The sequence below is a fragment of the Rhinopithecus bieti genome, unplaced genomic scaffold (genome assembly GCF_001698545.2).
Source record: "Rhinopithecus bieti isolate Rb0 unplaced genomic scaffold, ASM169854v2 scaffold_72501, whole genome shotgun sequence".
In the NCBI taxonomy this organism is placed as follows: domain Eukaryota; kingdom Metazoa; phylum Chordata; class Mammalia; order Primates; family Cercopithecidae; genus Rhinopithecus; species Rhinopithecus bieti.
In genome coordinates, this window is record NW_016827507.1 from 1442437 (window position 1) to 1454697 (window position 12261).

The 12261-nt window shown below is 45.4% G+C and overlaps 1 protein-coding gene across 4 annotated transcripts in view; it reads left to right on the plus strand.

Moving 5' to 3' along the window:
* Positions 1 to 1099: 1099 nt before the first annotated feature.
* ZFAT (zinc finger and AT-hook domain containing) overlaps positions 1100 to 12261 on the plus strand; it is a 240286-nt gene continuing 229124 nt past the window's right edge. For 2 of the 4 annotated variants that reach the window (XR_001883775.1, XM_017863815.1), the window contains exon 1: positions 1237 to 1419. Coding sequence is in view for 2 of the 4 variants with exons in the window: in XM_017863815.1 (XP_017719304.1) it covers positions 1248 to 1419 (172 nt within the window). In the remaining 2 variants the exon portion in view is untranslated. Of the gene's footprint in view, positions 1420 to 12261 lie in introns of all 4 variants that reach the window. The other 2 variants (XM_017863814.1, XR_001883776.1) reach the window with 2 other exon arrangements.

Sequence of the window (12261 nt, forward strand, 5' to 3'; positions counted from 1 at the left end):
GCTCACGGCCTGAGAATTTCATGTTGAGCAGCAACCACAGAGGGTTATTCTAGGAAAAGAAGAACAGGCGAAGACTAGCATTTCAGGGGAATCATGAAAACAAATCAGTTTCCCAAACTTCAGTCTCTTGAGGTCTGCTTTTACATTTTTTTTGGGGGGGGGGGAATGTCTGTGCAGCATGTACACCATTTTAAGTTGACTGATTTTGAAAATGTAAACAAACAATTTAAAAGAACTTTGTATGACTGTGTGAAAAACGTTATCATTTGTCATAAAACAGAAAATGACCTTAGAACATGGGCCATATCAACTCATTACTCATGAAATAACTGTCAGGCTGAGTTTGTTTCTGAGGCTAAAGGGGTGACCAAGACTGACAGAGGTAAGGGAGGGAGATAATGTCACATAGGAATGGACGTCACGTAGAAAATATGAAGTGTCTTACGAGGGTTACTTTAGATGGGTTTCTAGGGGTGAGGGTTAGGGGTTGGAAGATGTCATTTGAGTCGAGGACTACAGTGTTGGAGCTAAACACCTTAACATCAAAACCAAAAACAAGGTCATTACATTTCCACCAGACTCAGCTGCCTGCTGAAGGCTGCGCCACAGCAGAGAAATGAATGAGCGAGTGTTGCAGGCGCACACACCTAGCGCAGACTTGTTGCGGGACAAAAAGAGACGTGAGGAAGTCGCCATGTCACGTGTGATCTTACGCTGCTCAGTGCTCTGTAGCCCCTAAAACCCAGCCGGGTGGCCCAAAAGAAAGCACCCCACGCTTCAGGAAACGCCGCAGCTTCCAGCGGGATGCAGGTTGGGAGCACCCCGATGGACACATCAGTAAACTGAGAGCAAGAAAAGTTAATTCGCTGCCCCAAATTAGGTAGTGAGAGGTAGCGCTGCGACACGAAGCGTGCCCAGAACTCTCCTTCCACGCCCAGCCCAGCAGTCCCACATGCCGCGGGTCTAAGGTCGCCTTGGCAAAGGCCGGGCAAAACCGCCAGACTCCTGATCTCGAGATCCTTGCTCCGGCCCTCCCGAGGGCCCCTCCCTGGGCGTGGCTCAAAACGAGGCGCGGCGGATCCGCGGAGCAGGATAAAAAGCACGGCCTCCAGCTGCGAGCATGCGCGTTAGGTCGGCCCTGCCGGGCCGCGCTCGGCGCCGGGGGAGGGTCACCCGAGGCGGACGTCCGCTACGCAGGCGTCTGCGCCCCGTGGGGAGGAGGGCGAAGACTCCATCCGCCATGTTGGATGCCGCAGATTCGCCATAACCCCGCTGGCTCTTTTCTTAAAAAAATAAAAATAAAAAGCGAAGCGTCAGCAGGGCGCCCCGCCTCCTCGGTTGGCACGGGAGGGGCCCAGAAGAGCCCGAGGCTTTTTTTTCCTCCGCGGTGGGGCGTTGCCATGGAGACGCGGGCGGCAGGTGAGCCGGGCTGGGGTTGGGGTGAGACTGGGTGGGGTGGGGCGCGGCGCGGCGCGCGGGAAGCCGTTTCGAGCGTCGAGTCGGGAAGCAGCGCGCCGGCCGCGGAGGGATCCGGGTCTGGGGAGGAGAGCGAACGTAGTTGCGTTCTGCGGCTCACGTTCAGTCGCTGGGGTATCCCGCCGCAGAAAAATGAAAAGCAAGGAGGGAGCTAGTGGAAGAACACGCGCCCGGCCGTTTCCACGGCAATGGGTGGCGTCGGGGCGCGCGTCAGTGGCGGAACGCAGTGGGCGCGAGGTTCGAATCCAGGCGGTGCCAGGTCTTTGACTGAGTGGACCTTGGCGGGTCTTCCTTCTTGCCTGGCCTCAGATTCCTCCTCGGCGAAATGAGTACCTCCTGCAGGCTACCCGGCCGCCGGCTGGACCTGATAGATTGACAGATATTCCACTTGACACCCGGTGCAAGTCTTTTAACCTTGAGCTTGGGGTCCTTCACCTGTAATTACTACAAGCTTCCACATTTGGGCACTGACTTAACACATTTTGCTGCTCAGCTCTTTTAGAACTCTTAATTTGTAGGTCATTTATTATGAGAAACAGAAGTTCAGAGAGGTCAACATCATACATTTTAAAAACGATAGAACTGGGGCTTTAAAAATTAACTTCCTCCAACTTGGGCTAAAATCCAAACTCCTGCGTGCTCGCCTGACTTGTACCTCTGTCTTCTTAGAATAGGGTTTGGCTCATGTAAGTGTTCAGTATATACTTAGTGAATGAAAGAACGAACGCGCTAACTGATCACGCCTGCCCATCGGTCTGGCTTTTTTTTGTTGTTGAGCCCAAGTGACCTTTTGGAGATGCAAACATCGTGTCACTGGGACTTACCCTGCACAGCTGCCTCTCTCCAGTTGTATGTTCTGAGCCTACCAGTTCATCTACGGAAACATCTGTAGTGTGTGTCCCCATGCTGAAGGAAGTGGCGTGTCACTACCTCTAACCCCCAGGGTCGGGTTAACCCCCTTTCCTGACTTTAGTTCAAATAACAGCTTTGCAAGGAGTCCTTCTGCACGCCAGGCAGGGGTAAAGAGCGGTGCCAGGCGTAGTCCTGCCTCCACCTGCTGCGGTGCTAGATGTGGGAGAATGTGTCCTGGAGTGACAGAGTGGGCCCAGAGCCGAGTATTGGGTCAGGAGACCCGAACTATATCAGGCATGCTTTTTTAAATTTAATTTTTTTAATCTTTTGAGGCGGAGTCTCGCACTATCACTCAGGCCGGGGTGCGATGGCGCAATCTCCGGTCACTGCAACCTCTGCCTCCCGAACTCAAGTGAACCTCCCACCTCAGCCTCCCAAGTACCTGTGACCACAGGTGCGCTGATGAGCTGTGGTGCCCAGCTAATTCAGGTATGCTATCTTATGTTAGCCTAAAATGAGCACTGGAGAGACCTGCTCTCCAAATACAGGTTGAGCATCCCTAATCCAAAAATCCGAACTCGGAAATGCTCCAAAGTCTGAAACTTTTGAGCACTGACATGAGGCCACAGTGGAAAATTTTCTATCTGACCTCGTGAAGGTTCTCAGTAGAAATGCAGTTGCATAACTGGGCGCAGTAGCTCACGCCTGTAATCCCAGCACTCTGGGAGTCTGAGTCTGGAGGGTCGATTGAGTCCGGGAGTTCAAGACCAGCCTGGGCAGTGTAGTGAAACCCCCATCTTTTTCTCAACAAAACAAAACAAAACAACAAACAGTTACACAACTGTAAAGACGATGCTGTTAACATTCAGAAAGAAATGCAGGCTGAACAGCAGACTTAAAGCCAGCCATTGTTTATCATTCTGTTGTTTTGCAGCTGACACATGTGTTCTGGTGATGCTGCTGTGCTGCTTAGGTACCTTGAACACCTTGTTTTTCACTGTATTAATGGTGTGTCATATTTTTTACTGGTAAGGACTTCTGTGTAAATAAATGTAAGAAAGTGATCATCTTATTGGTAGCATAGAAATTGAGAGTCAGGAATGGTGGCGATGCCAGACAACCACATATTGCCCATATGCGTGGCTGAGATAGTGACACGTTTGCTTTCTGATGGTTCATTGTACACTAACTTTGTTTCATGATCAAAATTAAAAATATTGTAAAATTACCTTCAGACTGTGTGTATAAGGTGTTCATCAAACATAAATAAATTTCATATTTAGACTTGGGTCCCATCCTCAGGTTATCTCACTATGTATATGCAAATATTCCAAAATCCGAAAACATCTGGAATTCTGTAACTTCGGGTCCCAAGCATTTTGGATATGGGATCCTGAAACAGTGGTTTATTTGGGAATAACAGGGGATTGCAATTTAGATACGTGTGCTATGCTGGATCATAGGCACATCCAAAGAAGTTGGGGCAAGTGGAAACTTTTAAAGACCGAAGGGAAGTCCACCTAAGCGGTTTTGAAACAAAGACCATTGGTTTTAGAGGCTTATTGTAGGAGTTGGCATTAGTCCATTGGAGACAGGTGCACCGGGCAAGTGTCCTGTGCAAGCAACAGGCTGTAAGGAATTCCTGACGTAGTTCCTGTCATAGGCAATACTTGCACGAGGGCCTTTCCTTCATATCCTCTGCCTCCATTTTGTTTAAGAGTTTCACATGAGTGACTCCATTTTGATAAACATGAACTATCTTCTCGATTGGTACCTTCCTCCTCCCACATTGTTGCTTGTGTAGAGAGAATGAGTTGTCCATTTCTCCACTTCTGGAATTTACCCAAGAGTTTTAAAGAAGAACCCTGGACGTATGTTGAAGTTGCCTTCAATTTCCAGCTGTACCAAATGAGAAAAGATCATATTTTAAAACGTGTTACTGTCAACTCATGGTCAGCTAATTTCTGAAGAGTTTCCTGTTTTGGTTAATTTAGGAAAGGGAATACCATGAATGATAACGAGGTGGAGTTGCATGTGGTCTACAGAGCACAGCTGTAGGTGGCAAATGAGCTGAGATGGTCATTGTGTGAATTGGAGCCCTGTTTCCACAGTGCTCCCTTCTCATTGGGCTTCTCCTTTACCTCCGGTGAAAGGGTTCCTGTTTCTTGTCTCCCCATACCTTGCAATTTACATAACTTTTCAAAGATAGCTATCGTTAAGTAGAATTAAGCTCTTGCCTAGAGCAAGGGCAGTCAGGAATCAGATATATTAAAAAGTCTCCTTAATTGCATTTCCTTTTATAGATAGTGTCAAGCATACAGCCTCTGAAAAGTTCTGCACCAAGATGGGTTGATTATGTAGAAGAGATTTAGTCTAGAGTTAAGTTTTCCCTCTCTTCTCAGCTGTTTACCCGGTTAAACTTTCACTGTTCTTGCAGTTTCTCAAGGACAGGCATCAACTTTAAGGGCTGGAACATTTAGGAGGGTGGAAAGAGCCCGTGCTCTGGGCCCAGAGATCTGCTTCTCACCAGATTCCTGACCTAAGGGAAGTCACAGAGCCCGTCGCACCCCAGTCCCTTCATTGGCAAAGGAGACACAATCCTGCCACAGGTGGCTGCTGATGGCATTCAGGAAATGGAATTTGTCTCTTCCCTTCCCAGAACCAGACTTCCCAGTGTATAGCTCAGTACATTGTCATCCACTCGCTTCTTGAAAGCATTTGTGAATGGAAAGGCAGAGCCTCCCAGACTCAGGTCATCCTGCCACATCAGCCTCCCGAATAGCTGGGACTACAGGGGTGCACCACCACACCTGGCTAATTTTTGTATCTTTTTGTAGAGATGGGGTGTCATCAGGTTGACCAAGCTGGTACTGAACTCAGCCCAAGAGATCCCCCCACCTCGGCCTCCCAAAGTGCTAAGATTATGGCTTGAGTCACTGTGCCAGGCTGAGTAATTTTTTTTTAATAAGTCATTTTTTAACATAAATAAAATTAATTTATTGACACGGAGTTTCGCTCTTTGCCCGGGTTGGAGCGCAATGGTGTGATCTTGGCTCACTGCAACCTCTGCTTTCCAGGCTCAAGCGATTCTCCTGCCTCAGCCTCTCAACACTTTGGGAGGCCGAGACGGGCGGATCACGAGGTCAGGAGATTGAGACCATCCTGGCTAACACGGTGAAACCCCGTCTCTACTAAAAATACAAAAAATTAGCTGCGCGTGGTGTCAGGCGCCTGTAGTCCCAGCTACTGGGGAGGCTGAGGCGAGAGAATGCCGGGAACCCCGGAGGAGGAGCTTGCAGTGAGCTGAGATCGCGGCCACTGCACTCAGCACTGTGCACAGAGCGAGACTCCGTCTCAAAAAAAAAAAAAAAAAAAGAGAGGAAAAAGCAGAGCAAAGCAAAATAGACATTTTAAACATATTAGCAGATTTAATGTTGCCTCCCTTTTTTTTCAAGGAACACAAAATATATAGATAATTGAGTTTGCTTATAAAGATAATGTTTGGCATATTAATAGAAAACAGGGACTTAAAATTGGGTGACATGATTTTCTTTTTTTAAATTAAAAAAACTAACTTGACAAATTATATTTGTTTATGGGGTATAATGTGATGTTATGATTCATGAGTATAATGTGGAATAATTAAATCAAGTGAATTAACATATCTATCACCTCAAATAGTTATCATTTTGTGGTAAGTAAACATTTAAAATGTACTCTTAGCGAATTCAAAATGTACATTATTACTGTATTCACCATGCTGTGCAATATGTCTCAAAGAAAAAAACTATTCCTCTTGTCTAATTGAGGCTTTGTACCCTTTGATCATCGTTTTCTCCTGCACCCTCAGGCTCTAGTACCCACTATTCTACTCTCTGCTTCTTTGAGCTCCACTGTTTTAGAGTTCACATGTAAGAGAAAACGTGCAGTGTTTGTCCTTCTGTGCTGGCTTATTTTACGTGGCACAGTGTTCTCCAGTTTCATCGACGTTGTCACAAATGACAACATTTCTTTTTTACAGCTGCATAATATTCCATTGTGTATATGTCCCACATTAAAAAAGTCATTCACGTGTTGTTGGCCACTGAGGCCGATTCCATACTTGGCTATCGTGAATGGCACTACAGTGAACATGGTTCAGTCATCCCTTTCAATATACTGGTTTAAAATCTTTTGAGTTCTTTTAAATCATGTAATACATGGAGCTGCAAAAGGTGGAACTCTGGAATCGGGTGCCTTTGTGTTCAACACAGTCAGATCAAGGCAGGATGGGTGGGGTAGGGACCTGGCCTCAGAGGATGCCAGTGGAAACTGCAGGTTGTCCGAATAGGAAAGGGGCAGCATCCCATAGTGGGCAGTGGGGGAAAAGAGGACCAGCTCAGCCATGGGACCTGGAGCCAAGGACCAGGAGAGCTTGGGGTGTCCTGGTATCTCTGGAGGGCATTTTAATTCAGCCCCAAGGCTCCTTGTAGGGCCCTAACTGGCTTCCTTCTTAGTGTTAGATATTCTCCTTGGTTCCCTGCTGGTGGGCCTCTTCTTCAGGAGTTGCTACCATTTCTCTTCCCCTTAGGGTTATTATTATTGCTTATTATTATTATTATTATTATTATTATTTTACTATCAAGCTGGTCATCGTTTACCTAGATGTTTATGCCAAACTTTGTGCAGTTTGCTAGGGATGCAAAGTCCAATATGACATGTTCTTCCCTCTTGAGGATTTCATGCAGTCCTGGCAGTGGAAAATGGATTCCTTTAGGAATGGGGCTAGGTGCTGTGATGGAAGTAAGCCTTGAGTATTGAGGGCTTCAGAGTGGGTGCATCTACCCCAGCCTGAGGGATTGTGGGAAGGCTTCCTGAAGGAGGAGATGTGTTGAGTTGGGTCTTGTGGGGTGAGCAGAGGTGCCCTGTAGAAAGAAGGGACAGCTGGTGCAGTGACACAGGTGTGGCCCACCCTTTGTGACCAGGTGAGTACTGAGCTTGGGGAGGGGCATGGGGTGCTGGAGGTCTGTGATGAAGGGCCTTTGAGTAGTGGGAAGCTGTTAGGACTTTATTTTGGAAACTTTGAGGGACAGAAAGATAACAAGGCTGGCGGATTGGCCTTTCAGAAAGAAAGATCTCTGGCAGCTGCCAAGAGACAGGTTTTTTTTTGTATGTGTGTACTATATACTGAAATGCATAGACCTTAAGTGTAGAGTTTGACCACTCACACAACCCACACTCCTAACAATATTCAGAACTTTTTCATCAGCCCAGAAAGTTTTCTCTTGCACCTTACTGTCCCATCCCTGCTCCTCACCCCAAGCAACCACTAGTCTTTTTGTTTGTTTGTTTCTGAGATGGAGTCTTGCTCTTGTTGCCCAGGGTGGAGGGCAATGGTGCGATCTCGGCTCACTGCAACCTCCGCCTCCTGGGTTCCAGCAATTCTCCTGTCTCAGCCTCCTGAGTAGCTGGGATTACAGGGAGATACCACTACACCTGGGTAATTTCTGTATTTTTAGTAGAGACGGGGTTTCACCATGTTGGCTAGGCTGGTCTCGAACTTCTGACCTCAAGTGATTTGCCCACCTCGGTCTCCCAAAGTGCTGGGGATTATAGGCGTGAGCCACCGTGCCTGGCCACAATCACTAGTCTTGATGTCACCATAGATGAATTTCTTCTTCTGTAGAACATCATATAATTCTCTTGTGTCTGGTTTCCTTTATTCAGCATAGAACTTCTGAGATTCAGTAGTTTGTTTCTTTCTGTTGCGTGGATACAGCCACAGTCTATTTCCAGTTTTTCATTATGGGGAATAAAGCTGCAGTGAATGTTCCTGTACAAGCCTTTTTGTGAATATTTATTTTCATTTCTTTTGGGTTAATAAGTACATAGGAGTGGAATTTCTGGGTTATAGTGATGTTTAACTTTTTAAGAAACTTCCAAATAGCTTTCCAGAGTCATTTGTATCATTTTACATTCCCATCAGCAATGTCAGAGAATTCTGCTTGCTCTCTGTCCTTACCAGCATTTGGTATTGTCAGTCTTTCATTTTGCCTTCTCTGGAGGATATGCAGTGGTATCTCCCTTAATTTGCATTTGCCTGATGACCAATGATGTTGAACATTTTTTCTTGTGCTTATTGGCCATTTGTGTCATCTTTAGAGAAATGTCTATTCAAGTCTTTGGCCTATTTTAATAAATTGGGGACTGGGTGTGGTGACTCATGCCTTCAATCTCAGCATTTTGGAAGTCTGAGGTGGGAGGATTGCTTGAGGCCAGGAGTTCAAGAACATCCTTGGCAACATAGTGAGACCCCACCTCTACACACAAAAAAAGCTGGGCATGGTGGTGGATGCCTTTGGTCCCAGCTTATCAGGAGGCTGAGGTGGGAGGATCGCTTGAGCCCAGGAGTTCAAGGCTTCAGTGAGCTGTGAACATGCCACTGCGCTCTAGCCTGGGCCTCAGTGAAACAGTTTCTCTAAAAATAAACACATAGGCAAGCAAATACGTAAATAGGATTTATTGTCTTTTTGTTGCTGGAATGTAAGAGTTCTTTATATATTCTGGATGTTTGTCTTTTGTTGTATATATATGTGTGTGTGTTTGCGTGTGTATGTTGTGAACATTTTCTCCCAATTTCAGCTCACTTGTCTTTTATCTTTTGATGAACGGAAGTTTGTAATTTTATTGGAGTTTTATTTGCCATTATTTTTACATTTATAGGAGGTGCTTTTTGTATCTTCTCTTAAGAAATGTTTTCCTACTTTAAGGTCACAAAGACAGTCTCCTAAGTTTTTTTTTTTTTTTAAGGTTTATATTTCTTGCTTTTATTAGGTCTACTATCTATCTCTAATAAGTTTGTGTATGGTATGAAGTAGGGATGGAGAATGTTTTTTTTCCTGCATGTGGATGCCCAGTTTTTCTAGCCTTGTTTGTTAGAAGAACCTTTTCTTCCTCCATTGAATTACTTTGACTCTTTTCTTGAAAATTATGTGTCAGTTCACTCCTGAACTTTCTGGTCTGTTCCACTGCTCTATTTGTTTATTCTTCATCAGTACCACACTACTTTGATTACTACAGCTTTATAGTGATTTTTGAAGTATAAATAATAAGCAAGAGAACACTTTTTGGCGGGACAAAAATGCAGGCAGGAGAGTTTCTTTAGGTGCTGTCCTAGTGCAATCCCAGCTGTAGGGATGAGGAGGGACAGATTTAGAGAAATAGTTCAGAGAGAAAGCCCCTGGGACTGGTGAGGGATTGGCTTTTACCTTAGGGACCTGCAGGCATCCCATCTGTGTTTGTTTCTAGGGAAAGGGGAATGGTAAATATAACAGGCTCAGGGACATGAAAACTCTGCAGGCTTCCTATGTGCAGCCCTGGGTCTATAATCTTCAGTTTCCTCCTGTGGTGGTAGAGAAGCATCTTTTGAATTCTGCCTGTTTTTGTTTCTGAGTTGGTGCAAGGGACTTGTTCAGGGCTAGCCAGGTTCCAGGAAGCACCTTGGGAAGACCCTTCCTCCGGGAGAGAGCCCCACAGGGAACCAGGCTTAGGTAATGCAGGGGAAGCAGAACTGGGTGGAAGTCCTGGTCCTGCTGGCTAACAGCCCTGGGACCTTGGCAAGTATCTTGAGCCACCATTGCCTCCTATATTATATATTATATGAAAATGGTCCCCACAGACCTACTAGGTAGCATGCTCGTAGAGTTTTCATACAGGAGGATTGGGAACATACTTGGCATATGGCAGGGGACTTTACTGTTTTCCACCATCCGTCTTTTCCTTCTTTCCCTCTCCTCTCTTCCCCTTCCATTCTCCCTCTGTCAGTCTTCACCTTCTTTCCCTGAACATTTGGATCCAATCCCTCATCATGCAGTTGCAGGGGAATAAGATAGGGCCTGGTCATAATAACTATCATTTCTGTAGACCTGCTCAGTTGGGTGCTTCACACCCATTCTTTAGTTTATTCTTCACAAAAGCTCTGCAAGGTGGGCTTATTATCTCTGCTTTGCAAGTGAGGATACAGCAGCTCAGGCTGGTCCCTGTGGCTGTCCAGCCCCACTCAATCTCTCCCTGTGCTACTGGCCATCTGTGCTTGCTGATGTGGTCATAAATATCTCTGAAGTGCCTGCTGTGTGTGAGGCCCTATCTGGGCTGTGTGCAGTGGCTGAGGCACCAGCTGGTAGGTGGCTCCACAGCACTACTCACATATCGTCTATGAGAATGGTTCTCCCAGGAGTTAGGCATCAAGGGGGCCTTGAGACCTGTTCTGAAGGAACTCACAGTCTGTAAGGCAGACAAAACATTAAAATGAGCAAAAGGTTTGAAAGATTCTTTAACAGAATAATGTATAAAAATGGTCAATAAACATATGAAAAGATGATCAACATCATTAGTTCCTAGGGAAATGCAAATTAAAATCACAATGAGACACTACTACCTACCCACTGGAATGGTGAAAAGTGAAAAGAATCCCAAGTGCTGATAAGGACGTGAAGCAGCTGGAACTTTGATACATCATTGGTAGGAATGCAAAATGGTACAGCTACTTTGGAAAATAGTTTGCTGCCTTCTTACAATGCTGAGGGTACACTTATGTATTAGTCTGCTTTCATGCTGCTGATAAAGACATACCCGAGACTGGGTAATTTATCAAGAGAAAGAGGTTTAGTGGACTCACAGTTCCACATGGCTGTGGAGGCCTTATAATCAAGGCAGAAGGCGAAAGGCATGTTTTACTTGGGGGCAGGCAAGAGAGAATGAGAACCAAGTGGAAGAGAGATGGTTCCAAGACCTGAACCATCAGGTCTCATGAGACTTATTCACTACCACGAGAACAGTATGGGGGAAACAGCCTCCATGATTCAATTATCTCCCACTGGATTCCTCCCACAACATGTGGGAATTATGGGAGCTACAATTTAAGATGAAATTTGGGTGGAAATACAGCCAGACCATATCAACTTAGCATAAAAGGTAGCAATCCTATTCCAAGAAAAATGAAACCTATGTCTGTCTGAAGACAGGTATACACATGTTCATAGCAGCTTTATTTCTAATAACCCTGTCTTAGTCTGATTTCTGTTGCTTATAACAGAATACTTGAAGTTGGGTAATGTATAAGGAAAGGAATTTATTTCTTATAGTTCTGGAGGCTGAGAAGGCCAAGGTCAAGGGGCTGCATCTGGTGAGGGCCTTCTTGCTGGGTGGGTACTCTTTGAAGAGTCCCAAGGTGGCACAGGGTATCAATGGCAAGGGGCTGAGTTTGCTAATGTACTATGATCAGGACTCTCTTCCTCTTCTTGTAAAGCCGCCAGTTCTATTCTCATGATAACCCATTAATCCATTAACTCTTTAGTTCATTCATGAGAGCAGAGCCATCATGGTCCAATCACCTCTTAAAGGCCCCACTTCTCAACACTGCCACATTGGGGGTTAAGTTTCAACATGCATTTTTGGAGGGAACATTGAAAGCCTAGCAAGCCCCAGACTGGAACTAGCCCAAATGCTCAACAGCTGGTGCAAAGATAAACAAATTGTGATATATCCATACAAAGGAATACTACTTGGCGATGAAAAAGTGATGCGGGCAGCAACCTGAACCAATCTCAAGGGCGTGTTAAAGAAGCCAGACACAAAAGACAACATACTTTGAGGATGGGAGAAATTAGAACCTTTGTTCACTGTTTGTTGGAACATAGAACAGTGCAGCTGCTGTGGAAAACAGTATGGAAATTTCTTAAGAAATGAAAGATAGAATTACCATGTGATTCAGCAATTTCACTTCTTGGAATATATTTCCGAAAATTGAAAGCAGAGTCTCAAAGAGATATTTGTATACCCATGTTCATAACAGCATTATTCGTAATAGCTAAAATGTGGAAACTAAGGGATGAAAGGCTAAGCAAAATGTAGTGTATACATAGAATAGAGCATTATTCAGCCTTAAAAAGGATG